The sequence below is a fragment of the Dermacentor andersoni genome, chromosome 5 (assembly GCF_023375885.2).
Source record: "Dermacentor andersoni chromosome 5, qqDerAnde1_hic_scaffold, whole genome shotgun sequence".
In the NCBI taxonomy this organism is placed as follows: Eukaryota; Metazoa; Arthropoda; class Arachnida; order Ixodida; family Ixodidae; genus Dermacentor; species Dermacentor andersoni.
This window is the reverse complement of record NC_092818.1, coordinates 101,662,234-101,690,113: the sequence shown is the minus strand read 5'-3', so window position 1 is coordinate 101,690,113 and position 27,880 is coordinate 101,662,234. Positions and strand designations below refer to the sequence as shown.

Sequence of the window (27,880 nt, the reverse complement as noted above, 5' to 3'; positions counted from 1 at the left end):
GTATGGGTGTACTGTGTACAAGATCAGCTCTGGGAGTGCTAACCTGCACCACTCGTGGCACTGGCTGTGTTCTTTAGCACACCTTACCAGCAGTTCTGGGATTTGACCCTTTGATGTGCTTTGTTCTTTCTGTCTGCAGCTTTGACACCTGGGTGTCTGGCCTGGACATTGACATGGAACCTGACTCACCTCAGACCCACACTGGACCATATGAGGTGGGTGCTGTCATTGATTCATGCACTCAAGAAGATACCGTGTTTACTCGCATAATGATCGCACTCGCGTAATGATCGCACCCCTGAATTTTGTCGTCGAAATTCAATTTCTTTTCTTTCCCATGTAATGATCGCACCCTTAACTTGTCGCAGCGATATGTGGTGTGCCAAGTCTAGCCAATGATGATCGCGCTTACCATTTGTTGAATGCTACGCGAATGACTCTCGAGTACCAAGCGGTCTTCATGCACCCAACATTCTTAAACAGATGCCCCATTTCATTCCTTTCATCACTTTCCGCACTCACATGGGAAAAGAAAAAAAAAAGCTACAACAAACTTGTCTTGGCTTTATTATTTGTAGGCTTCATAATGGTTTTGGTCAACAACAACATAAAGGGCGCCTCTCGATTCTTGTCGTCTGCACTCGTGGGCACACAACAAATCGCGAGTGGAAACGATAGTGGCCACGTTTACACTTATACACGTTACACGTGTACCCTATTCATACGCCAACGCTTGTAACGCAGCTAAGATATTTGCCCACCCTTAGCAAAAACGTGCTGTATTAGGATAGCAGTGAAGACAAATGCCGCAGTTTCCGCAGCATGCCCGCCATGTGTTTCTATGTCACTTGCAACTAAGTGCGCCCATCTCTGTTTCTGTCCCCTCAAAGTGGACATGGCTATTTTAGCAAACTTGCTGATATTAACGATATTATTCATTACTGATACGGAGTGAACTGTTTCAATGTGTGTAAAGTACTCACGAGAAGAAAAATAATCGCGTTCGGCACGCTCGGCTTGCTCCCCCGGCCGCAATTTTTGTTTTAGTGTCCCGCACTGACAGTGGCAGCCGCCTGCACGTCATTCCGCAGCAAATGCGGGATGAAAAAAGAAAATGTTTCTTCTCGTGAGAAATTTAACCCTCATAATGATCGCACACCTGAATTTGTGTCAACTTTTCTGAAAAAAAAAAAGTGTGATCATTATGCAAGTAAATATGGTATTGTGATAGGCTGGCCAATCTAAAAGGGCATTTTCCTTTTCTTTCTTTCTTCCCCTCCCCCCCACCCCTTTTTTTTTGTCTGTTTAAGGCAGAGACGGATGAAAGTCCAAAAAAGCTGCCCAATAATGTAAAGCAGCGATATTATGTGCAGCAAACGTTGCACTGTTTTCTACAGTATGAGTTGGAGTAAACATGCACAGTTCTGCTTGAGCAGTCTCTTTTGAGAAGGAAAAGAATATCGTTAGAACCCACATATAATACGAACCCGCAATTGTATGAGGTGAAATTTTTGGGACACGAAATGGAAAAAAAAAAGTTTTATCCGCGCACAATACGAGCTAGGAAAACTCTAGGAAAACATTTATTTAAATTGCACTCCGCACTTCAATCACTGTCTTCCTCAGCTGCGCTCTCTTCGGATAGTTCTTTGTCGGACATATCTTTCCAGATGTACTCATCCTCTGTACCATTGAGGGCGTTCGAGATGCCGCATTTCGTGAATGCCTCTTGAAGGTACTCTAGTATGCTGGCCCATGCGTCCACAATCCACTTGCATAGCGCAACTGACAAAGCCCGCTTCAGCCGCCCGGTCGGCAAGCTCCTTAGCTTTTGCCTGCATAAGCTCCACGCTCACAGCTAGATGTGCGGCTCGCAGTTGGTGTACGAACTCTGTCAGGGCAAGTTTGATTTCCGGGAATGTCCCACTCTTCGGGCCGCGAAAGCCTCTTCGCATTTCGCAGCACGCGAAAAGGGCTTCCTTCTGTCGACGCCATTCGCGAATGCTTCCCTCGTTGATGCCAAACTGCCTCCCGGCCTCACTGTTGCCGATGTCCGGTGCGGTTTAAGGGGGGACGCGGCCCTTGAAAACCAAAAAATCTGGAAAAAGTAGATTTTTGAAAAAACATATTTTTCGGTTGTATGCCTCATAAACTACCTCTTCTGTAATTATCAGCACCTAATTCAACCGTAAAGTACCAAAAGAAATGCCACTTTTTAGGCCACCGCGGCCCACAAAGCACGCGCAAATGCCGACGTGAAGTCAAACTTCGCGCGCGCGCCATTCCCGGCCCATGCGGCCTGCCCGCGCCATCTTGGTGTCGTTTTGCCGTGAATTCTTTGTCTCTATTTTGCTGCCTTGCAAAATAGCATCGTCGGCACGGTTGAGGCACTATTGGCGTTTTCTCGCAATGTGATGCGGAGCGCTGATTGGCCGGAGCAGCGCGTTAAAATCCCGTGGGCTAAAGCGCGTCTGCTATTGGCTGCTGCGCGGGCGGTGGCGGACGCTCAAATCCCGCGGGGTAAAGCACGCCTGCCATTGGCTGCTGCGCGGGCGGCAGCGGCTGCTCCCTTTGATGCCGTGCTCGCGTTGTTGTTGCCCCTTGCTCCGTCCGCCTCAACACGAGCTTGTTTTCCTCTCAAGTGCGGAAAACGCTACGTTGGTCAAACTGGCCGATGTCTGAATGACAGGCTGCGTGAACATGGTTACACTGTCAAGAATTGTATTACAGCTGGGGGGTTTCTTGCGCAGCACTGCAAAACGTGTGGTTGTGAACCTGTCTTAGAGGAATGCGTCATTCTTGGTCGCAGTCGTAATCAGCTCACAAGAGAAATCATCGAAGCAAAGGCTATCATTGGTCTGGGCCATGCATGTGTAAGCTCACCCTCATTATCATTATCAAGCAATGAATTGGCGTATCTCCGACTGCAGCCACAGGCTGCCTGAATATGTTGCCACTTGGTTACTATCGGTTTTGTTGCTTGGTTTTCTTTGTTTTCTCTTGATGTCACGTGGTTTGCCGAGTGTATAAGTAGTCTTGTGTCACGAAATAAACCATCAGTTGGAAGTTAGTGCTCACCCTGTTTTCCGTTCCCTTTGATTACCTCCTTCCTTTTTTGCTCGTCCTGAGCTGCGCTAAAAGCCTAAAACAGTCATGACATACCAACTCGCCCAAAATGCCACGCTTTTGACGAGCTTGCGAGCTGCTCATCGCCTTGCGCTATCTCTTAGATGATTTGCACAGCTTTTTTTTTTTTTTTTCCCCGTTAGTTCTTCGCTGCACGTGATGCCAGCAAAGCCCAAGACAGTGCAGATGTTCGGTGCACGGGAGCACGATATGCGTCTTGTACGAGCATCGAACTTCCGATCTTCCGCAGCGAGTGCCGACTGCGTAGATGCTTTTCGGCGGCGGAACTGTGCTTTCGGCTGTCGCCAGTCAAAAATCCGACGCACTGAGTGTGCCTGGAGCCGAAAGAGCTAATTAGAAGCTCCGCAGGTGCTTTCTAATAAAAAGACACGTATTTAACTTTGAGGCCTGTTTTGTCGGAATGGATTTTTTCGCTAGTAGTGGTGCTGGGGAAGGCGATATCTCAAGAACCGCTCTTCAGATTTGTATGCGTTTTTTTTTATTCTGTTCCTGAATGACTTTGCCAGGGGGTAACGTGCTTCTTTTTTTGAAAGCTGGTGCACTTAATTTATAATAAGCAATTAATTTTTGATGAATGTGGTCATTACTGGCTACATCAAATTCAAAGTTGTCTTAAAATTTTTTGGAGGGTAAATTAAAGAAAAGGGCTCTTTAGCCCCCTGGGATATCTATCAAGGGATCATCACAGTGAATTTCAGGTTCCTACGATGTCCTGGCATTTCTCCAGGCTCTTCCTCAGGCATATACATGAATCACCTAGTTAGACCTCAATAACTCTGGAACTAATAAACATATATTCGTGAAATTTTGCAGTTCCTCATAGTTTGATGATGGTGTGAACGTACCCTGAAAGTTTCATATGGATATCTTAAAAAATAAAAAAGTTCGATCTCCAGGGTAGCCTCCCCCCTTAAATAACCTGTCTCTTGAAAGCAGTCGAGTACTGTTTTTGGGGTCCAGACATCTTGGCCCTTCAATGCAGAATAAAAAGATTCACTTTGCGAAGTGTGGTTTCGCATGTGCTGCCAAAGTGTGCACTCAACAATAAACAAACGATGCTGTAGTCGCATAGCAGTAACGAAACCAAGCTATAGCCACGCAGCAATAACGAAGTCAAGCCATAGCCACGCAACAATAATGAAACCAAAACTTCTCGCCCAAATCCCGGACTGAAATTTTCGTGCATATCCGCATATAGTGCGAGGCGAAAATTTGGGATGCTAATAATAGGGAAAAAAATGCGATCTGCGCGGGATTTTACGTTATTGTTATTCAATGATGACCCTAGTTAGCATCATCTTCAGTCGTGAAGGTGGTGTTCCCCAGTGGTAAAATTGAGAGGCACTCTTCCTAGTCTTTCCTATCCTGCTGTTCACTTACTGCTGGCTCGTAAGTTCTTTCACCTCGGTGCTGGATTATGGTTAGTTAGCCTAATGGGGCCTCAATCAATCATTGCATGTGTCTGTCCAATTGCAGTCGCCAGATGCAGTATTCTTCTGTGGTGTAGCATTGGCAGTGTGGCTGGGAGGCAGAATTTTCAACTCAATCTGTGGGTTTGGAGTCAAATACTCGTGAGACACTTTGACATCTTTATAAACTTTCTGTTCAGTGTTGATGTTTATGAATCACTTAACAAAAGGTGCCCTTTCTGTTTGTTCCATGTTGCACAATTGTTGATTTGCTCGCTGCAAAAGTCATTCATTCTACAATTGATTTCCATATGGCAACCGCTGTTATTCATTTGCATTCAGACAGTGGAAGATCCTCACTTGAATGAACTTTCTTACTCAGGTCAATGCCAAATGGCTCGTCGATTTGGATGAGTACAACGAATGGATGAATGAGGAAGATTATGAGGTCGAGACAGATGCTATGGTGAGTGTAACCACCCCTTGTAATTGTCTGTGCCTTCTAGTTCTGTTGCTCTGCGACACTTACAAGTGCATAGGTTTTTAAAAAGAATGTGCTCGCACGCCTCCGCATGTGAAAGGCAACTTACAGCACAATTATGTTGCTTTTACCACAAACTAATTTCGATGTTAGTGATATCCAAAGTGTTTAATGTTCAAATCAAGTGAAACAATATTGGAGTTTGGGCACTTTTTCTTTCTTTTTTTCCTAGAAGTCAACACATGTTAACTTCAAGTGGAAGAAAACTTGTGGTCAGCTAGATAAATTGTTGCCGTCTCCACAACCATATGAAGCCAGCATACAATGAAGCCAGAAAAATATAGGAAAAATGTGCTTTCCTTTTTTAAATGTGTAAAGTTAATTGTAGATAAGGGCTAAATTAGCAGCAGTTTTTATATTCTTGCTAAAGGAAAATCTTTTGCTGCTGGGAGACTAACTAACAACCTTTGCATGATGCTTGTAGTGGCAAGTGTCCATTTGTCCAATGGTGCTCAAGACCATGGCGGCAAATGTGGAACATCTTGAATTTCAACTGCAGGTGTCATGTAGTGTGGGATCTTGGGAGCAGGCAACCAGCCAACAAACCCCCATATGCTATAGCTCAAGACACAAATGCTGCCATAGTTGAGGCCCTTCTTTGCATTAAGTGAGAGAACCAGGGGGATCCGATTTTTTTCGTGAACCTGCTTGTACTGTATTTGGCTATGTTGTATCAGATATCAATGTGAGTCCAGCTTGCCTAGTGTCTCGTGTTTAGTTAGTGGTTTCTTAGGCTTTGATAGTCTTCCTTTTTTTTACTTCCAGGGCCGCAGGCGGTCTCCCAGGGGAAAGTACACTTTGGATGAGGTGAGCTTGGTGTTGAAACATGGTGAAGTGATATACATACTAGGAACACATAGTCTAAATTGAACACAAAGAAGAGAGAGAGAGAAAGAAAAACAAATGAGAAATGGAGCGACCAGGAATAAAACTATAACAGCAGTAAGGCGATTGACTGTGCCACATGTATGAGAGTGCACCTGTCCTTGGGATTTATTAGGAGCACTGTACGCTTAAAATATTATGGGTGCTTGGCGCCGCGGGACATCTTGTGTGGGCATGCTATCTGTTAGTGAAGTTGCAACCTTGCTTTGTGTTGTCCACGAGTTGTTTACCTTGGAATATTCTGTCTTACCGTATTTACTCGAATCTAGGCCAGCCCTGATTGTAAGCCGACCCTCAAAAGTGCGAAGCCAGAAAAAGAAACAAAAAAGCAAGGACAGCGTTCACAAATTGAAAACGGCATTTATTGAACGATGAACATGCCGAGCTCATTTTGCATCATTATCGCTACTAGCCTTGTTGCTATCTTCCTTATCGTTGTCATCTTTAAACAGTGCACTGTCTTCAAACAGTAAATGCTATCCACGTTGCGGCGCACTAAACAAAAACATCTCCCATTGCCCCCTCCAGCGACGGGCATTTTTCTCATTGATGCTGAAGTCCCACCCAGCTTGAATGTTTGACTATGCCTAAGCGGCTAGCACAACTTTTTGAAAGTGGCACTGTAGCAGCATCACGTGTTTGGCGCCATTACAATAACCCCGCGCTGCACGCCGATACCAGCTCTGGTACGACACTGGTCAAAGTGGTGACGTCACTCGTGTACTTGAATTGGCTACTGGCGTGGCTTGTAGTGGCTGTGATACTGACTTTTCTAGATGGCACTAACTATCCACCATATTTATCAATTTCAATTAAAAACTGGTGCGTTTCTTAAAAACCTCAAATCTAAGCAGACCCCAGTGTTTGTTATATGATTATTAGAAAAAACTGTCATTCTAGTTTCGAATAAATGCGGTACATATCCGTGTTATTCTCCCCTCTCCTTTCTGGTACATATGCCACATCCTGTGCAATTAACTTTTCAGTTTGTACTGTAAAAATTGGAGTATACAGGTTGATGCAAAATGTAAGTCAACTCCTGGCTTTGAGGGGAATAAAATTTAAAAAAGAAAGGGGATTCTTCAGTGCATTCAACCACAGAACATACTTTATTCGGTCAATATCAGGGAGGGAAGTGCTGCACCAATTGCGCCATCTTGCACCAAACCATCAAGCTGCGCCAGCGTGCGCCAAAACACTATTTTTGAGTGAAGTTGCCAAATTTAGCAGGATGCACGTGCTTGTTCAGTGGCAACTGCACAACCCATAAACATGTGTTGGCCAGTGCTTAGCTCTGCTGCAGTCCAAGCCTAAGCAATCTGTTTCAGCATCGGTGTCTTTGGAGTGTTGGTGTGTTCGGTAGCATAATTGTAACTAGGCCACAAGAAAATGCAAACCGTCTTATGCTATACAGTCGCCGACTGATTTTTCGGACTCCAAAAATTTGGACATGCTCAATTATTCAGTCTGCTTCGCGGCACCGCCATTCTCCTCATAGACAGTAATGTATAACAACTGCCAAAAGTTCGGCAACCTCTCGTCTGATTTTTCGGACACTCCTTGAGCCAACTCGATCGAGAGCACCATGCACCGACTCTGACCGATGCATGGTTCGACTTGCTGAACGCCATTTTTGTTTTGAATGGAGCCTCCTTGCTGCCCCACGAAGTGGCGCTACTGCAAATCCCCGCTTGTCAGTCATCGTTTCTGCCTGGTTCGATAGAGTTGCTACAGCAGTTCCGGGCTCAGCTTAGTAAGCCATGTCAAGACAATCCAGCAGCTGATTTGTTTGTTTCTTCGTGCACGACGCTGCAAGTAGGCCACGTTTTTCGTTTGTGCGACTAGTGTCAGCGTGACGGCGTGGTGGTGTTTGCTTCGTGTGCTGTGTCGAGGTTGTGGTGATCCAACGCGACATACGGAAACATCGCATCAAGTGTCTAATGGCGCCGACAGTGCCCGCGCAGACTGCGCTGGGGCATGCCAGCAAGCGAGTGCCGGGAGGCGTAGGATTTGTCGCCTTCCGATGTGCTCCCTACTGACGCCGAAAATGTTCTGCGGAGACCTGCGCAGTGGTTTCATTTCGATTCCGGACACCATCTCATTTGACAGTTTCACAGGTGCTGACACTGCTGCACTGACATGCGCAGAACTCGACGACGGCGAGATCATTCGTCAGGTTTCTGCTACACCGCCGGACGATGACCTGAGTCGGAAGATGATGCACCATGTGCTGCGCTGCCGTCGCATGAGGAGCGTGCACAAGCAGTGACTGTGCTTTCAGCCGCCTATAGTGATCGTACGATCCTCTCCGAGATTCAGGCTTATCTGAATGCGCATAAACAGAACAGCGTGCAACGGCGCATTCACGATTTCTTCAAGTCTACTGCCGAGCCTGAATAAGTGCGTGGAAATAAAAGATTTCTTCCTTTTCTTTCTTAATCTGCTTTTTCAGACACCTGTTTATTCTGACATTTCCGCAGTCCCCGTGAGGTCCAAATAAACGGTCGGCGACTGTACAGTGCCTTACGAATTTTTTATAAAAGTGTTAAGCGTTTGCGCATATGTGGACCAGCTAAAGATTATAACTGGTGCTTATTTCATGGGGCAGTCGAAAAGGAAAGCCGTGCTGAATGAGTAAGGTCGTACAGTCTGCTCAGTGTGTAGCTCGTCAGTATTGTTATACATTTCAGCATTTCATATTGCGCCCTATTGGTGCATCTGTGTCGATTAATTGCCTAAATCTATTTTGCACGTGTACAATGTCCGTTTACCGGGATGATAGTGAGGCATGCTGACAAATTATTTGCTTGCTTTCACGAGACTTCTTGGTCACAAATCCAATGGCAACTGCAATCGGCACTCAGATTTTGTGCTCAGGCTACACAATTTTCTGCGCGGCCATGCCACACAGAATCAGGCTCTTGCCGCCGCAGAATGTAAGCCAAGGATGTAATGTTTCATATTTAGTTAACCTTAGCGGCGAAATTGTGGTCATAATTAAACGTTCTCCGAAGCTGCAAACTTCTGAAATTGCATTCGCAGCAACGATGTTCACAACACGTCTTGCGCAGATCGAGTCCAAAAGTTTTGATAAACCATCGCTCAGCATATAAAATGTAGGTTGCCATTTTACAAGTATACTGGCTTTTATGACATCTGTGGCAGAACTTTGAATAAGCCCGAATTATCGAACTTATTCGAAATATTGGTCAACGACGCAGGCAGGAAAGCCAGTAAACATTTTTAATCCCTTTGTTGTTTTCAAAAATATCTTAGACGTTTTTCTCAGCAAGTCATGTGAAATGCCGGCAAAGGTACAGTGACCAGTACATCACTGTACATTTATTCTGCGGTATTCTACTGTCTTAACTGAAGGTCACCGAGAATTAAAAATTACCAGTGGGCACTACGCAAATGGCGTTCACTGTACCTTGATGGTTGTTCATGGTGGCCACTGTGAATATTTCTCGTTCATTCTGCACGAATGGTGGCCGCGCCCAGCTGCTAGCCCTTTGAGCACACCGCACGGAGTGAGAGAGGTCAGTGGAGAAATCTGATAGTGAGCCGCTGCTTGTGCACAGGTGTGCCACTACGTGCAGCAGCGAGAAAAACCAGTGTTTCTTGATGGTGTATTCGACGCGAGAGTTTCGAACTGCCGCGGTGACTGAGTGCCGAACTGGGCGGAAAGCGCTCGTCTTGTGTCCTTCCACTCCGTCGTCGTCTTGTTCGCGCTGTTCCCATTATGAATATATACCAATTCGCCCAACTTTCCACTTTAATAAAGGAAAGCGATGTACTCTGTGCACAACCGTCGGGTATTTTTTGGTTTCAGAGATGTATCTAGTTTGTTATATTCATTGGCAGGGCAGTTTCGCCTCGTTAAAACAAGGTTTTAAAAACGTGGATCTCTATGAGGATTTCAAGGGGAATTTCATTTACTTCATTATGTCCACTATTCTTTTATATCCCGTTTCATTATAACGAGGTTCGAGTGTACTAGTAAATTTTGTGGTGCTATTGTCATTTGGAATTACATGGCTGATATTTGTTTTGAAAATCGGGTAGCAGCACTCTAAGGCATTCAGTGATTGCAAATTCTTCTAGCTAGATAGTAAAACAAATTCCATTAACTGAAAAACAGCCATTTGCCTGTTCATTATTTTCACCCACGATGCTCTTGAAAACATACATTTTTTTTCTGGTGGCAGTCGAGTGTGTGACGTTAGTTGACCCATGCCTAGCAAGTGTGTTGTGAGTGTACCTGCTGCAACATGGGTTATTGCTTTGTTTTCCAATCACAGCTGCTCTCAGGAGAAGGAGAGAAACGCGACCGAAAAGGCATCAAGAAACGAAAGAGGTCTCCGTCCCCTCCCCTGGACAAGCGGAAGCGCAAGGGGTGAGTCCCTGCTCTCTGAATGGATGGGCATTGGTGGCAAAGTTAGGGCTGCCAGCCGTCCTGATTTTAACGGGGCAGTCCCGAATTTTGAATAAATGCCCGTGGTCCCGACTTGACGCAGTCGGGATGGCCAATTGTCCAGACTTTAGCTTTATTTTTTTCCTTTGTCTTTGGTTGCATCGTGATACGGTAGGTTCGGTTTTCTTCATGGTTCTAGCTCTGGTGTGGGCCATAACCCTTCACAGCACCTCTATCTACACCGGTAGCTGCGTTAGCCAGGTAGCCGCTGCAGCCTTTTTAACATAAATAGAGGCATGGTAGGGCAAAGTAAACTTGTGCTTCATCGTTGCGTGCACGGACTGGCAACTCCTGGCACTGCCAAAGTCTGTCATCACCACTGCACCCTGCACCCCCCCCCCCCCATCCTCACCACCTCCTCCTAAAAGACTGAAAGCTAAATGACTGGAACTACTAAAAGATGTACCCAGTGAGGACCAAGATTGTAGCTGGCATCTATGGGACCGTTACCTTGTTTTCAAATGTCCATTGACAGAGAGTTGGACCTGTGCATATGCTCATCCAAGTGACAATTTAAAAAAAATAAAGTACAGCATGAAGTGACAGATGGGGAAGCTGTTAAGAACAGTTCCTTATTAACAACAAAAAACATGGCTGGTCTTTTTCTGTTGGCCTGCTGGGCTTCTCTTTGTACGTGTCTAAGTATGGCGTTAACCGTTCTGCTCGTGCAGAGGGCGCAGCCCGGCCATGGGTAAAAAACGCTCATTCCGCGACGACGAATCTGACGACCTGACTAAAGACATGGAGGAGCCCTCCCCCGAGCCCAGTCTTCAGGAGGTCTCCATTCCCCGAAGCAGTGAGTTCATTTTGCATCATAACATAAAGATTGATAAAATGTTGTTTAAGTGAAAAGCCTATCTTCATTCTCAAGGGAAAATTCTGTGCTCGCCTAATTTACGAAGAGAAAAATTTTTGACAATGCGTTTTACGACTCATACTTTCAAGCTTTCTAAAAAACATCACATGTTCCTAGCGGTGCTGAAAATATTTTTTTCGCAGAACTGTTTTACAGAAAGACTTCTTGCTTTAAATAGATAGTCCTCAATTTTTTTTCAGAGAAATCGCTGATGGTCGAGCGCCAAGGTTGGGACAGTTGGTGTGGAATGACCCACATATATACCAACGCAAAATATTTTTTTCTCACTTTACGGTTCCCTCAGAAAAATTACGGTAAATTTTTTTCTAGATAAGTCCCTAAGAAGCATTGGAATCTGCAATTAAAATAATCTACCCTGGGCAGTTGCATATGGCGAAAAAAATCTACCCTCAAAGGGTTAAAAGTCAGCTTTGACGCAGTAGAGGTGTGTTATGCATTCAGGCATATGCAGTGTATTGCAGTGAAGCATACCATGAATGGAAAGGGGCCACTGTCACGGGATGCAGTATGTATTCTTTAATTACTCACGTGTGCATTTGCCAACTCCTGTCACAGTATGGGCACCAACACACCTAATAAGTGTACCGGCAGGCATTTAGAGCTATCTTGGACGTGCCTGTGACCATTTGAGCCCTTGGGGGCAGTAAAAAGCGTGCATTCATATTTTCGGACGTTTTCGCGGCACCTGGCAAGCCCGAAAAATTAGATGTTGATTGTATTCGGCGATGGCCGATTTCAGGATTGAAGCAACAAATGTTTAGCCCCCTAGAAATGTATGGGCGCTAGCCGGGGACCTTCGGTCGGGATCACATTAACCGAAAAATCAAATTAACCAGGGTCGAATTAATGGAAGCCTACAGAACTGAAGTTTGAATCAAAGCGAATACCAAATAGCATAATACGCAATCGACTATATTAATGTCTCAAATATTTGTGTTGTTATGTTATGTGTTATGTTATGTGTTATGTTATGTGTTATGTTATAATTGTTATGTGTTGTTGCAACTGCACCTTAAGCAGCAAATGTTACGAGAATCATGCTCTTCATACACCCATCCTGAACAATGTGTTTCATCTGTTGAGCTGTTGACGTATTTATTGCATGGTTTATTGTTGCTGTGACACAGAAATGTTTTCATGCCGAGTGGTTGTCATAGCACCAGTAGAACTTGTCTGTTCGTAAAACTGTTTAGAGACCACCACATATTTCATTTGTCTGTTGTCTGAAATGTTTACTGTTGGGAAGTCATGTTGGTTCCGAGTTAGGTCTTTTAGTTTCCAAAAGTTGTGTTCAGCTACCTTTCCCACCCCTCTTCCATCCGTGCTCTCGCCTGCAGACCCAAATCAACGAAGCAGCAAGGACAGTGAGCTGCAGCCAGTCAAAGGAGGTACCCTCATAGACCTGGATGGGGCTGACATGGATGATAAGGTGCGAATACTCGATGTCGGAACCTTGGGTGGGAGGCTAGAAGGGTGTTTGTTAGCCACCCTCCTGCCTTTCCTTTTTTCATTTGTCCTTTGCTTGAGCTCACATAAGATCTTGTGTCATCTAGAACATCATATTGATGCTCAATTTTAGTTAAGGCGATGTTAGACAAAAAGAAACAACAACAAAAAAAAACTGCACGCCTGCGCGGCATTTGCAGCACTCTCCCGGTGTAAGATGGTGGAGCAGCTCCATAGCAGCTCCATTTTCAGCAGCACGCACTAGAGGGTCTTCACAGCCAAATCTCTTTGTGTCGTTTTCATGAAAACAAACTGAACTGTCCGCCGGGCATCAACGGCGAGCTGTGGCTTGTGCTGCTTTCTGCACACTGGTCTGCTTGAGCTCGACCTTCCCTGGTTGCAGCCGCGCATGCAGCTCTACGATACACTTCTTCAGCAGTGGTTTGTACCTTGCGAGGAGGTGCCGTAACATGTACTGAAGAGTAAACAAAGGTGTCGAGACTACGTAGCACACATGTCACATTCCTTGACGCTTGGCACGATACGATGCAACTGTACTGCAAAGTTTGCATGTATAGATGCTACGCGGCGTGCATCTCGCATTGCGTGACAATTGGCACAATACGATGCTGCTGCTGCTAATGATAATTTATTGGCATCCCCTTTGAAACAGGGTGGTGTCAAATAGTCACCTAGCCTGCTTGATACACATACAGGTACACATACACATTTTTTATTCTAGTATTTTGGTATACATCTCCTTAACACTTTCCGGTCTGCTGGTAAATAGGCAGTTTTTGGGTTGTCTAGTAAATGATTTTTTTACTGCTTCCGCAAATAATTGATCTTAGAATGTATAGTATCAATTTGTAGAAGAAGGAATGCGCTTTCTAATGATATTATTTTCAAGCAAACATTTGTTAACAGCTCTTTGAAAAAAAATTATTTAATAAAAGGATTTGTGAGAAAACAAGAAAACTCCGTAAAAACAGTATTCCTTCTTTGCATCAAGAGAACATTAAAAAAATTTCGAAATATGCGTTTTGTACAGAAAGGTTATATGCAACGTTCCTGCAAATGTAGGCTTTCTATCTGTAGAAGTTCTTTATATATCAAGGAAAATGTTAGCCTTAGTGGCTATTGTGCTTATGGAGCGGCTCTCAACGAACTGCCGCACGAGCATTCTGATGCAGACTCATCAGAATCCATTGAAATTCGCTGTTTGATAAAACCTGCCATGGTTAAAAAAAAGAAACATGAAACCAAAACTAGAAAAATAGTTCCTCTTTTATGCACTGGATGGCACTAGCTGTCCAAAAGCACCCCGAGCATGGCAAAATTTGAACTTGGAACCATCGATAACGGGCTGTCGATAGGAATAGGTGCAGACAGGAAAGTGTTAATCTTCTTTTTCTTCCTCAAAGCTTCTCTACCTACCTTGTACCTATCTGCCTTCTCGATCTACCTATGCAACTGCATTGCAAAGTGTGCACGTATCGATGCCGTGTGGCGTGCATCTTGCATCACATGACTCCTCATGCGCATATATGGCATGTTTCCACAGCAGCCAGCAAGCGCTGGCATAATGCAGTCGTAGAGTAGCTGACTCCTGTGCAGAGGTCCCGGGTTCAATTCCAGTGGGAACAGTTTTCTTTTTCTTTCTTTCTTTCTTTCTTTCTTTCTTTCTTTCTTTCTTTCTTTCTTTTTCTCATTCCTGGGGATAGCTGCGACCGTCACTGGTGGCGGACAACATGGCCAACCAAAATGGCTGTTGAAATGAGCCCATAACAGCTTACACTGTAAAAGATTGTTTATGTGATGAACAATGTGAGAATCCAGTGCCAGGTCAAACTCAGTATCATCATGATGAACAATGCTATTGCATGTGTCTGCATCTGTAACACAACACCTGTCAGTACTTTGTGAATGGCAGGAGAGCTTGCCTTTGTCATGGGTTGTCTTGGTTCCACATTGATGCTTATGTTGAGAGGTGGTGCAGTCTCAAGTGAACAATCCATGTGATCTTCAAGATCAATTTCAAGCTTGCACTGTTTGTCGACTGAAACACATTGTTAAAGCTTTGTTTCTGGTGTACCTTTTTTCATCAACTTTGCTCTATGGTGTTGGTGTATCTGATGCCATGTTTTGGCATCATTATTGCTCTAGTAGCTTCTTTCCTGGAACTGATTTGCGCATAATGATGAATGCACTGTTGGTTCTCTATTTACGTGGCCCACAGCTTACTGGTTCCCCTCACTTGTATGCTGTCCAGAGAGCATTTGTTTAGGGGCTGTGTCCTGAAAGATCGCTTTTGCACACACCTTGGTGTCATCCTGCAACTGGCATATTGTTGTGCTCCTACCAGATGTATTCTCTGAAGCTCCCTTAAAGTCAGCATGCATGGCATGCTCACTTAAGCATGCAAAATGCCAAATGCTGAGGTGGAAATTCATCTGAGAAATTCACTGGGCATGTTGAACAAACATCAACAGTAGTGCTTGTCCCGTCTGCCTAGCTTTCTGTTGGTCCCGTTTATTGCACTTCACCATAGTCAAATAAGCATCGGTAGCAATCAAAGCTCTCCTCTTTGCTCCCATTTAGAAACTGCCATCAGACATGTACTCATGTACTCATAACATGTACTGGCATGTACTCGAGGTTGATGCACCCTTGATTGTGACACCTACAGAATTTTTCATGGCTGTAATGGAAAATGCATTGCCCTTAATTTTGCTCACCCCCCGACGTTCCTACAAAAAAAAAAACATGCAGAATGCAATACCCTTTTTTGTTCCCTCACTAGATTTTTAGGGTAAGAGAGAAATAAGGATTTGTTCTTGCATTCAAAATAAAAATTAATTGCATCTGAGCCACAGTAGACCGTACGTCACTCGTTGGGTGCCAGCTGTAGGGGCTGCCAAATGGCAAACTTGAGGTGCTTGCAGGAACTTCCGGCACCCACAGTGCGACAAAGCACGGCCGTCAAGATTGGAAGGAGCGATTTGAGTTGGGCGATGGGATTTGAAGGCACAACCTATTGCACTTTTGGTTATTTACTGAATTCTGATGCGAATGTCATGTTTCAGTGAATTTGTCCAGAAAAAAAAAGTGTACTTTAGAATAGCGCAAATACGATGTTTGTGCTTTACAAAAATGGAGGCATGACCTACCATTCAAAAAACAGAAATCAAATAAAAGGGGATGGGACGGGGGTGCAAGATTTGTTTGTTGATCTCTGCTAGTGTCCTTCAGCAGCAGTTGATTTGTTGGATCATCTGATTGACGTTTTAAAGGCAATGTTCTGTCGATGAAACTCTCCCAGGTCTGCTTCTGCTGTTTCTGCCTTCTCAGAAGTCTCGGGCCCTTGACAGTTTACTTGAGTTGCATGGTTCCTAAAAGAAGTTGTATACTCCTGTTCCAGGGTGACAGAGACAAGGGCTCCCGACCAGGCAGCCCGAATGGTGTGGGCAAGAGTGAGAAAGCTGAAGCTCACGATGACAACGTCACCGAGCAGGCAAACCACATCATCATCCCCAGCTATGCAGCCTGGTTTGACTACAACAGGTGTGTGCTGTTGTGCTTTGGGTTCTAGGGGGAAGTCCTGAATGTTGTGCTAATAGAGATGGGTCGTCAAAAAGCATCCTTGGTCAGTGTTCTTGGTCAGTGAATGTAAACATTGCATACCTCAAGGTGTCAGTCAAACAGAAAAGTGGCATTTGGCGCTCTCAGAGCACCAAATTCACTTTACAACTAGGGCGATAGAGCTGGCTTCATCTGGCATGCGCAGTTTTCCAGCTCCACTTGCGCGATTCATGTGCAACTGGAGCTGGAAAACTGCGCCTAGTAAATGCTGTGGGGAATGGAGAAGTCTGTTTCTTGTTTATGGTGGGCTTGGCAGTGGTCGGTTTCGACAGGAAAGCCATCTTGCAAAGCATTTGGTGATGCACGAAGTTCATTCTGTTGAATATCAGCATGTTTTATGTATATAATATGCTATGCATTCTCCCTGCAGCCACAGTGTTCAGTGATTGCTGTATGTAAGAGATAATTTGATATTACCAGGATCAATAGTATTGGTATGACAACTGTCAACTGGAATATTTACTAAGCTCGATGCTAAGGTACCAAGCCAGTACTATCTTCATGACTGCTCATATGGGGGATACCATAAATATCATGGGATCTAAACAGTTCTCTTGTTGTAAAACCTCTGTTTTGTATTCTTATGCCTTATGTTAGTGCTGGCAGTCTGAAATGCTTTCTCTTTTCCCCTAATGCCTCTGGGTTCTCTTATTTTTTGTATTTTCAGTATTCATGCAATTGAAAGGCGTGCCCTGCCAGAGTTTTTCAATGCCAAGAACAAGTCCAAGACTCCTGAAGTGTAAGTCTCTTGCACTGTATATCGCCTTGTGTTGGGTGTACTCCTCACCTCCTTTGATTTTGTTTAAATTCTCTGCACGAATAAAGCCTTTGTCGGCTATGTGAACCTATGAAATAAAAGATCTATTTGTGAATGCCCTTCTGAAAAGCAGATCAGAAGCACAAAATACTGATAAAGTCCGTGGAAGCAGTGTTTTAGCTAACTGAAAATTTTATCAGGACATTTATAATCAATATGTAATTGTTTTGCAGCTACATTGCGTACCGCAACTTCATGATCGACACATACCGGCTCAACCCAACGGAGTACCTGACAGTCACTGCATGCCGGAGGAATCTGGCGGGAGATGTTTGTGCCATCATGAGGTGAGTGGCTCAGGAAAACATGCTCATGAAGTGCGCTTAACAACGGAAGGTTCTTTTTTTAAAGGTTTCATTTGTAAGGTAGTTGTTCTAATTTATCAGTAATTCATTTGCTTGGCTGCTGCATTTTGTCCCTTACGCATTACCACAAATTCTCGTAGAAACACCAAAGAACAATGCGTCACTTGTCAGGATAAGGAGGGGGAATATCAATGGTGCTATGCCTCGGCGTACACTCGGAAAGCATATACTATTATGATTGCAACTAACACTTCGAGCAGGCCAGCTAGCTATAGTTCACATCACTGAGGGTACCCTCAAAGGGAATAATACGCAAAGTAAATAGGGGCTTCCGACTTATCAGCTGGGGATATGGGCGGCCGCGGCAATTGCCACGAAAAAAGAAGGTTGGCCAACCACATGCGGCAAAACAGGAGCGGCGGCAAGGACTTCCAGACTCACTGCTTGCTGGTGACCAAAGAGAGACTGGCGGTGTCCGAGGGATCTCACGTTACACACCTGGTGGTGCTGATAGCGCTTGTGATTCCCGTGCGCCGCCCGCGAAAGAAAGGTTTCCCCTTTCCCCAACCTGCTTGGCGCATGTGCGCCTGGCACGATGTTTCCTGCCCATGCAACAGTCATGGGACCCGAGGATTCCCACACCCTATAGATAGACAAAGTATCCCTTCAAAACTCGTTTTTCATTCATTTACTGGAAAGAGGTTTATTGCTGAAGTAAATGAATGCCAGCCTTGCCTTCTTTGAAGTTTGGGCCAAATACCTCTGATACAGAACATTGAGGTGAGGTCTCAGATTCCAAAGTAACATGTCATAGTGGGGCTGTTCCGGTGCTACAAAAATCTTGCTAGGTTGAGTATTTGGCTAATTTGGAACGCAGTGCAGTTATTTACGGATGAACAGTTGAGCAGACCCAAATTTTATGACACTTCAATGAGCTGGTGCTGCAATTTCAGGATCTCATCACCGCCTGTATTTTGTTTTTTGTTTCTTGCATTTCTTTCACGTTAACGAACATCATCTCACAGCAAGAGCGGTCATTTCATTATTGCAGAAGTGTGAATTATAATAACGCAGTTTAACTCTCCTGGTTAGGGTAAAGGGAGACTGTGGAAAAAGTTCCAGACTACAGAACAATTTTGTCGCTGTGTATTGGGCGCCTTATACAGCACAGCCACTGCTAACGCTTTACTATTTACACTTTCCTGTGCAGAAGCAAGTGAAGCACTCCCATTGCAGCGGTTTACTGTGACAGTGTGTACTGTACTAGTGACGGGAACCATGCAATGTCTATGGTAGCTGTAGGGGAATTAAATAATTTTGTTAAAGAGAGGGTTTCAGAGGTTTATGTGCTCGTGAATGAAGGCATTGTTGTTTCTCTTTGCATGGCAGGGTTCATGCATTCCTGGAGCAGTGGGGTCTGGTGAACTACCAGGTGGATGCAGAGAGCCGCCCAAGCCCCATGGGTCCCCCATCAACATCGCACTTCCACGTGCTGGCTGACACCCCCTCGGGACTGCAGCCACTCAACCCTCCCAGGACTCAGCAGGTGAGGAGGGCCTTGTTTTTTTTTTTTTTTTTTTTTGTTGCTTATTTGAAGTTTGCACCTGTTTTCTTAAGGATGTCTTTCTGTGTTACAAATACTCTGTCAAAGTATTGCATTGTAATGTCTCAGAGTAGGCACTGCAAAGGAAAAAAAAGAAAAAAAAGGGTTAAGCAAAATTAAGCAACACATAGTAGACTTGAGAAAATGTTTGCCTACATCGAAATGCACCTGCTACGGCTGGGAATATAACAAGCTAACTAATGCTTGCAAACTGTTTGAAGGCCTTGTGAATTGTATATTGTGGGAAAAGATGCATAAAAGATGGTGTGGTATCAGGTTTTAAGCAAACGAAGGCCATTCAGAGCAGATTGAAGGGAAAGAAATGTGAAATTCCATGCAAAATAAGTTACGGATGACTGGTGCATGCATGTTTGCAAGAATGCACAGGTTCTTGCTCAGGAATATGCCAGTGCTATGGTGTTTGCAGAAAATTTTAGAAAACGTCTGAGGCAACCTTTAGAGTTTTTCACTGCTTGAAGAAGGTGCACAAAGTGCCATCGCATCAATGTATTCTGTAGAAATGTTGAGCACATTTTTCAGCGGTTTTCGTAGGCTGGCTAACTGTTCTTTCTCAGGTTATTAGCAACTATAAACCAGTACATATAACTCAAAGCTTATAGATAAATTTGTTAATACAGAAAACAATTATCAGTTTTTATTCTTTTAATCTGTGAGTTGACATTCAAATAATTTGGAGAATGTTCTCAATACATGAAAGCTTGAAACAATTTTTAACTTTACTGTGTAGAGTGGATAACCCATTTGCAGACCAGGTATTGTTTGGGAGTGTATAAAAAGGTTGTCATTGGGCTGGCTTTAATGGTGTTTGCCAATTGTCTTGAGCTACTGGCTGAGCTGGCATGGTATGTTCACATGGGTGGCTCCAGCCTTCAGCAGCGCAGCAGATGCTGAACCTGGATAAGGCCAAGGAGGAGGGTGGCCCCGGCAAGGACGAAGGAGGGGGCATCCCGGCCCGTGGAGGCTCTGCGAATGCCACAACGACCATCGGCGGCGACGCTCTGGGCCTCAAGATGGACCAGTATGCCAAGAAGCAGGCGTACCTCCGTCACAAAGCGGCTGCAACTGTGTCGCGCGAGTGGACCGAGCAGGAGACCCTGCTGCTGTTGGAAGCCCTGGAGATGTATCGCGAGGACTGGAACAAGGTGTGTGAGCATGTGGGCAGTCGTACCCAGGACGAGTGCATCCTGCACTTCCTCAGGCTGCCCATTGAGGACCCCTACCTGGACGACCCCGCCGCGGGAGGAGGTGCCCTGGGTGCGTTCCTCCTATCTCTACCATCTTTCCGGGAAGGCCGTCGGCGCTGAATGATGTGCAGTACAGTTCACTTGTTCACTCTCTGTGCTGCTGCCAGTGTAGTTGTCGCTAGGAAACATACCTCCAAGTGTGGACCGATGATGAATATATCCATCAGCTTGCTCCTAGTTGCAGTTTTCGACACTAAATAACGACACTTGTCAGAGTTACAGGCATAGGTAGCCGTGCAAGGCAGATAAAAATGTTTTGAGGAAGACAGAAAAGATTAATGAGGTGTGTACAAAATGCTGGGATGGAAAAGCATGTAATAAATTTAATTTGATTAAATCCAGCAGGCTAGGTGACTATCACTGCCCCATCTCAAAGTGGATGCCAATAAAGCATCATTATCAGTGTATTGTGTATAGCTTTTCCGTTAATTATGCGCTACATGAGTACTGCACTGAAAACATGGCTGCCTGGGCACCGTATTTTTGGAAAGTGCTTAGGATATTTGGTGCAATTTTTGTTAACTTTCTGGAGAACGAAGGGGGTAGGGAACACCTCAACAGCAATAAAGGAAGCGTAACAGCAGCACTTTTTCAACTTATCAGACAAATGTGTGATGAATGAGGCAGACATCTACGTGTACGAGTATGGAATGCAAGCTTTCACATTATATGGGAACTGTAACCAATGACTAAGCATGGACTGGGCATTCCCTTTAAGAGTGGATGATACGGTACTACGGAACCCCAATTTCCGATCTCTCATTTATGTAATGAGCCATGCATTAAATGCAGCATGCCTACCCATGATTAGCAGAAACAGAAAAACATATTTCTGCAGGCAAGTCAAAGGCTGCATGTTAAATTCAAAGGAGCCACTTTTTAGAGCGCAACTCTTAAACGCTGTTCCTGCGTTGAGTGTCAGCATCGGCGGTGTACTTTGGCATTAACCAAGCGAACAAGCAAAGCGAAGGCTGAAAGAGTGAACTCAGAAGTGTTGCGGGGAATGAGAGACAGCAATAGTGAAGAGAGCGCAAGGAGGAGGGTTATGATGAGAGCGTGAGAAGAAAAACGTAGTGCCATGCAAGATGTGTCTTGCGGCGACTATTGCTACGAGGTGGCACCAGAGTAGTGCGCGTCATTGGTGAACAGATTGGTAAGGCATGCGGCGAGCGCATCCACCAATACCACATATGGAAACAAAGCGCTGCGTAAGTGGAGGCCTGTCTGCGGCGGCTGCTGTGAATCGCGTCCATGCGTCACCCACGCACTGCCTCTCGCGATCTCCCGTTTAGCAAGGCAGTCTCACCGCGCCTCGCTCTGTTTTGCAATGTGCTGCTCAAGGCAGATTGTCCACGCCAGCCAATATATTGCAAAATTAAAGCACATATATAGCTGCGCCCAAATTTAGCATTAGGGAATATCATAATCGTTTGCAAATTTTTTAGAGTGCCGCTCTTAGGCGCCTGTTCCTGCGGTGAGTGGTCGTGGCGGCGGCGTAATCGAGTGAATGAGCACAGCGAAGGATGAAAGCGAATGCGGAGCGCAGTGGGTGGATGAAAGACGTAAGGAGGGTGCGGCGGAACCATGAGGTGGAAAGCGGAGGAGGGTATGGCGAAAGCATCGGAAGAAAAGCGTAGCACAGCGACAATGGCTACAAAGTGACGCCAGAGTAGTGTGCGTCGTCTGGGAGGTCTGTCGGTGGCAGTTGCTGTGAATCATGCCCACGTGTCACCCACGCGCTGGCTCTTGCGATCTCCAAATTAGCGAGGCAGTTGCGCGGTACTTCGCTCCATTCGCAATATGCCGCACGAGGCAGATTGTCCACACCAGCTGAAATATAATGAAATAAAAAACACGTGCAGAGCTGTGCTCAACTTTCGCATTAGGGAGTATCGTTTGTTGGTGAATTTTCTTTATCTGTTAAACTGTGGAATTTGCATGGATATTACATACAATTGGGTATACATTACAATCGCTTTACAATTGTGGCTATGCATCTTGAATTTTTGTAGTTTGCCTAGTAAGGCAAGGATACCATTGATGTACACAAGTACCCTTGATGTTTTGGTTTTGTTGCAGTTGTAGAAAATTTTAACAGATAAGCAGTGGTCTTGTTTCGCCTTTAGAGCAGCACATGTTAATTAATGAAATTGCCATTGTGTCAAGCTGTTTTGCTTCTTGTTCTGCTTTGATATGCTTGCTCAGGCTTGGCTGTGCTTCTAATTGATGCAAGATTTGTCTAGATTCAAGTGGGGCAGTCTCATGTTTTGCATCTGTAGCTTAGGAATAAAAATGAGAGCAATTTGTCATGTTCTTACGCTTTTTTGTGCTGTGTACTTCAGCCAGAAGTGAAAGCCTGAAGCTTACACTTTAGTAAACATGTCTTCCTCGCTGACTATAATTAAAGAAAATTGATTGGGGAGACTTTTTTAATACTGTGATTTTGCCCCGTCATGTGGACCTCCTCCATAAAGCCAGATTGCTACTTAAGGTTGTGATATTAATGGCAGAACTCGTACTGGTGCCACATGGGCACATTTGTTAATGATTGAATCCGATAAGGATTGAATTTTCAATCATGATTGGAACCATTCTGCGAGCATTAGCAAAGGAGCCAAACATGGTCGAAGCATTATTCAGGCTCAGTCGTGATCGAAAGTGCTAGTGTGACACTGATATGAGAGGGTAAGCTGCTTGGGCTTGTAATAGGATAGGATAGGAATAAACTTTCTTTGTACAACAGTTATTGTAATGGTATAGCATATTTTAGTCATACCTGAGAAACATATAATGAAAGAAATGGTTGCAGAAAAGGACAAACACTGTCTGTCTTTGACCTTCTCTGCATGCATGCAGGCTTCCCAAACTATGACAAAAGCAAAAGCACTAATTCTACATCCCACTGCAGGACCCTTGGCTTTCCAGCCGATTCCTTTCTCCAAGGCGGGCAACCCCATCATGTCCACTGTGGCCTTCCTGGCGTCAGTGGTTGACCCTCGGGTGGCCTCTTCGGCAGCCAAGGCAGCAATGGGTGCGTTCACTTCTGACATGAGTAGAGTTGCAGCTGAGCCTTGGACGTTGTGCAGTTAATGACAGTTCTGTGCATCGTACCAGTTCCAAAAGTATGCCTCCAATTCCTGTATTCATCATAAATCAAGGGTAGGGAGAGGGGACAAAAATGGTTGCTTAGTGTGACTAGCTCTGACCCAAGTGGTGCGAGTATATGTACATCAAACAGTTTGGATGGAGGGAGTTCTGTTCTTTTATTGTTTTAAGGACAGCCAAAGTGCTGGTAGCATGTTTTGTAGTGAAGCAGATGTCATTATCATGTAGCAATATTTCTCGAAGTCAAGGGTAGTAGTCTATGCTTGTTATAATGGACCTCCGTACAACAGACTTTCAGATATAACGGACCATATTTCAACCTTAGTTTGGTCTGCTTATTTTATGAATGTAACGAAATTCGCTTTTAAAACGGACCACGCTACAACGGCCTAACGGCTACAGCAGAAGAAATTAACGGCAATTTTTGTCGAAATCGGGCGTGTAAAACGGACTTTTGCTGTGTCGGCATGGGCTGGCAGCTGACTTGCGAGGGTCAGCCAACGATCGTGGCTCAATGTCTTGCGTGCGAGGCATGGGGGAGGGGGGTCGCAAAGTCGAATGAAGGAGGGGGAATCTACTCCGGTGGCTGCTGCTAACGGCACAGCCGCGCAGGCACCGTATCTTGAAAGCGATCTGCAATGTGGACAAGTGAGCGCCCGCGCAGGCACCGTATCTTGACAGCGATCTGCGATGTGAACATAGTGTGCACCTGCACGGGCCTCATCTTCAAAGCAATCTGCGATGTGGACAAAGTGCACCCAGTGCCGCCAGCTTCGTGTTGCTGTGCTTTCGATGTTTAATTCGCATTGAAGCGAGAGACAGCACGAAGGTCAATTCGCCCGCTGCTGCTGCTGCCACGCTTATCTTGCTTAATTTGCTATTGCAATCGATGCTTCACCTTTCGGGCGAAAGTGCGACTTTTCCCTCGAAAGCTGTATATGACTAACCTTCCATAGTTCTTTTGGCGTCCATCAACAGAAAAAAATCATCATGTGGGCTGATTCTGGTGATAGTGCCGAAACGGTCAAAGCTCAATGGCACGTACCCCTGTGGGCTCGGGAACCTGTAATGCACCCTTGAATTTCGTACGTAGGCCGATCCCGAAGATAGTGCAATATCAGGCTGACCCATGGCGAAGGTGAAGCAGGCGTTAAGGCCAACTGCCACAAAAGTTCACTTGGGCTAAATTGACTATAAATGCCTAGCCTATACTCTCAAGGTAATCTTGGCCAAGTCACAGGGCTGGTAATCGCCTAGTTTGGTTATTAGCAGCTATTAAATAGTGCCTATGCAGACGACGTGTGCACCTAGCAACAAAGCGGTAGCGATGCAGATATGGCGCATATTGAATAATCGTACGCAACTGTTGATCTTTCAATTGCGCCTAGGCAGCCAGGCACATTGCTCGCTCGTCATTTGTAAGTTGATGGGCATTTCTCTTGGGTGCGTTCTCCCTGTTGCGCTCGTGATTTGAGCTGTTGCAAGAACACCGACGCGTTGCATGGCCGTCGGGTGCTCGAATACGTACTCGAGCATGAGCAATGTCTGTGCAGTACACAATGCTGAGAAGAGGAAGGCCGAACATATCTTTCCTGTCCCTGCTTTCTGAGTGCAAGCGTGCACTGCGGCGCGGACCAGACAACGCACACAGAGCATGTAAACTGCTGTAGACGAAGCTGCAGTTTAACAGCACAGTCACTTACCCATCAAGGTCTGCTTGGAAAACGCTTTCTCTCACCCTCCATGGTTGCTCAGTGGCTATGGTCTTGGGCTGCTGAGCACGAGGTCGCGGGATTGAATCCCGGCCACAGCGGCCGCATTCAATGGGGGCGAAATGCGAAAACACCCATGTACTTAGATTTAAGTGAACGTTAAACAGAACCGCGGTGCAGGTGGGATTCTAAACTTTCGTTTTCAGCTCGCTTCGGCACTTCCGAAGAAGCCGACGCGGCCGCTTTGTCCACGTGGTCCCTCATGCCACGTCACGCCAACGGTGGCGCTAGCTTTTCCAGTGGTGGAGCTCGCCCCCAATACCACACTTTTGCTTGGCCACCCCAATACGCTCTTTGAGCAGAGGCAGAACGCATCGAGGCGCTGCTGTTGAACACAGACAGCCAGATAGAGAAAACTGGCTGGACTCTTAAGAATACTTTGCATTAAAAGCACATCGCGGGCATGCAACAGCCTTGTCACAGCGCATGAAGCAGCTAAGAAAGTATACGAACTCTTTGACTAGCACCTGTTCAACTAGGACCTGTTCACTGATACACCGGAACGGAATACATGAAAGGAAAGCAGACAGCGCTGGCGCTGGTTCTCCACACTCTTCAATGTACATCACTTCAGCTGGGCGATAATGGCATTGTTTTTTTTTTTTTTTCAGTTTCTGTATGAAAAACAGATTTTCGCTAGCTCTTTGTGACGGATTGAACTACATTTCAAGCATTAGATTTTGCACAGAGGCTACTGCATGTCTAAACTATCCGAAACTAGGCTTTTTACACTGTCAAAAATTTCGTTGCAGTTGGCCTTTAAGCACTCCCCATATGTGGGCCGATACCAAAGATAGTGCAATGCTGGGCCGACCCGCGGCAAAGGTGAAGCAGGCATTAAGCACTCCCCATACGCGGGCCGATCTCGAAGATTGTGTAGTGCTGGGCCCACCCGCAGCGCAGGTGGGGCAGGCATTAAGCACTCCCCATATGTGGGCCAACCCAGAAGATAATGCATAACCGGGCCCACCCGTGGCAGAGATAAAGCAGGTGTTAAATGCTTCCTATAGTGGGTCCATCCCGAAAGTAGATCAATTGCGGACCCACCTATTTCGTTTGAGAGCTTTGACTGTCGTCAGCTTTCGCTGCCATTTCATCTTCACAGAGTGGAATGGTTGTCAATTTTTTTGTTTGTTTTTTACTTTGTACGTTCGTCACTCACTCTCATTTGCAATAAAGTTGTTAGACATTGGTGACAAAAGTTTCGGAAGTGAGGCGTGCCTCCTCTATTACAGACTTTGGATAAAATGGATGTCAGGGTCTGTTGTAATGAAAGTTGACAGTAACAATTCCTTTCGAAATTGTGTCTAATTTAGTTTAGCGTGTTCAACTTGCTAATTACTTTAAAAGTAAATTGGCAGTTGGTTTTCCAAACGTAATACACTAGCTGTATGGTTAAAATCGATCAAAAACAAACATGTAATGAATTGAGAATATTGTATTTGTTATTAACATTTGATCATGCCAAGAAATAAGTGGCTTAGTTACGTATGCACACACACATGCGCGTACAGAAGGGTCAAATTGTTCATCTGCAATTCAAATTGCCTATAATAACTGGTATATCTAAGTTTCACAAGCGATCGTAGAGGCGATGCGCTACCAGGCACTACTTGTTGCTTTGACTCTGAGGTCTACACGAAAAGGGCATCTCACTTCCTCGTAGCACCAACAGTAGTAGTAACATAGTAGTTCGTAACATATTTGCACCGTGGAGGCACCAATGCTGTCCCATGTTTACAAAACTTCAGATCTTGGTAAGTCAGTTTAAAGAAGTAACCACTAGAGTGGGACTTACTTTTTACCTTTTCTGTGCCTGAATGCTGGATGTTGTTTGCATTACATAGAGTTTAATATTACTTTGATTGTTGATCTTTTTGTTGTAACTGAACTATTGATGGGTCTGCGCTCTTTCTACCCTGACAAACTGCAGAGGAATTTGCCAAGATCAAGGATGAGGTTCCCTCGGCTCTTCTGGATGCACACATCAAGAATGTCGAGACTGCAGCAGCAGAGGGCAATCTCAACCCTAAGGCAGGCCTGGGCATGACAGGCATCGCAGGCACGGGTGACAAGGAGCCACAGGAGAGCACGGCCGAGCAGTCTAGTGAGTAACCTAATGAGCAGTTTGGCTGACTCTGCAGCCTGGCCGCTTAGTAGCTCTAGTTCCTCCTTACCTGTTTGTGCTGCTGCTTGCTGCACTGTATGAGTGAATGTTGTGGGAGGCCTATGGATTGCAAGGGCATGTATAGCAGTGACTTTGTCAGTTGGAATTTGTTGGCTTTCACTATCCAGGTAAACCTCAATATAACAGACTTCAGTATAATGAAGTACATTACCTTTTCTAACTTATTGTCCATAGAATAAACACCATGTATTTCGAACCACAATATAACAGTGTTCTTATACACGATTTCAATACAGTTAAACCTCGATATAACGAAGTTGGTAAAATTGGCAATTTGCTTTGTTATATCGAAATTTCGTTCTATTGAAATTCAACCTTTTATGCAAGTAAGTACAGTTGCCGGTCGATTTTTCTTACACAGAAAGGCACCGCAGAATTATCCAAGTTATCTGGCAATTGAGAAA

The 27,880-nt window shown here is 45.1% G+C and overlaps 1 protein-coding gene across 6 annotated transcripts in view; it reads left to right on the top strand.

Moving 5' to 3' along the window:
* Nucleotides 1-27,880, top strand: part of mor (SWI/SNF- related protein mor) — a 77,692-nt gene that overhangs the window by 23,960 nt on the left and 25,852 nt on the right. For all 6 annotated transcript variants that reach the window (XM_055070893.2, XM_050178323.3, XM_050178322.3 and 3 more), the window contains exons 7-19: nucleotides 140-215; nucleotides 4,939-5,022; nucleotides 5,863-5,904; nucleotides 10,284-10,378; nucleotides 11,128-11,252; nucleotides 12,671-12,762; nucleotides 16,201-16,343; nucleotides 17,089-17,160; nucleotides 17,412-17,525; nucleotides 18,933-19,089; nucleotides 20,034-20,421; nucleotides 23,320-23,442; nucleotides 27,222-27,395. In XM_055070893.2, the coding sequence (XP_054926868.1) occupies nucleotides 140-215; nucleotides 4,939-5,022; nucleotides 5,863-5,904; nucleotides 10,284-10,378; nucleotides 11,128-11,252; nucleotides 12,671-12,762; nucleotides 16,201-16,343; nucleotides 17,089-17,160; nucleotides 17,412-17,525; nucleotides 18,933-19,089; nucleotides 20,034-20,421; nucleotides 23,320-23,442; nucleotides 27,222-27,395 (1,685 nt within the window). The remainder of the gene's footprint in view (nucleotides 1-139; nucleotides 216-4,938; nucleotides 5,023-5,862; nucleotides 5,905-10,283; nucleotides 10,379-11,127; nucleotides 11,253-12,670; nucleotides 12,763-16,200; nucleotides 16,344-17,088; nucleotides 17,161-17,411; nucleotides 17,526-18,932; nucleotides 19,090-20,033; nucleotides 20,422-23,319; nucleotides 23,443-27,221; nucleotides 27,396-27,880) is intronic.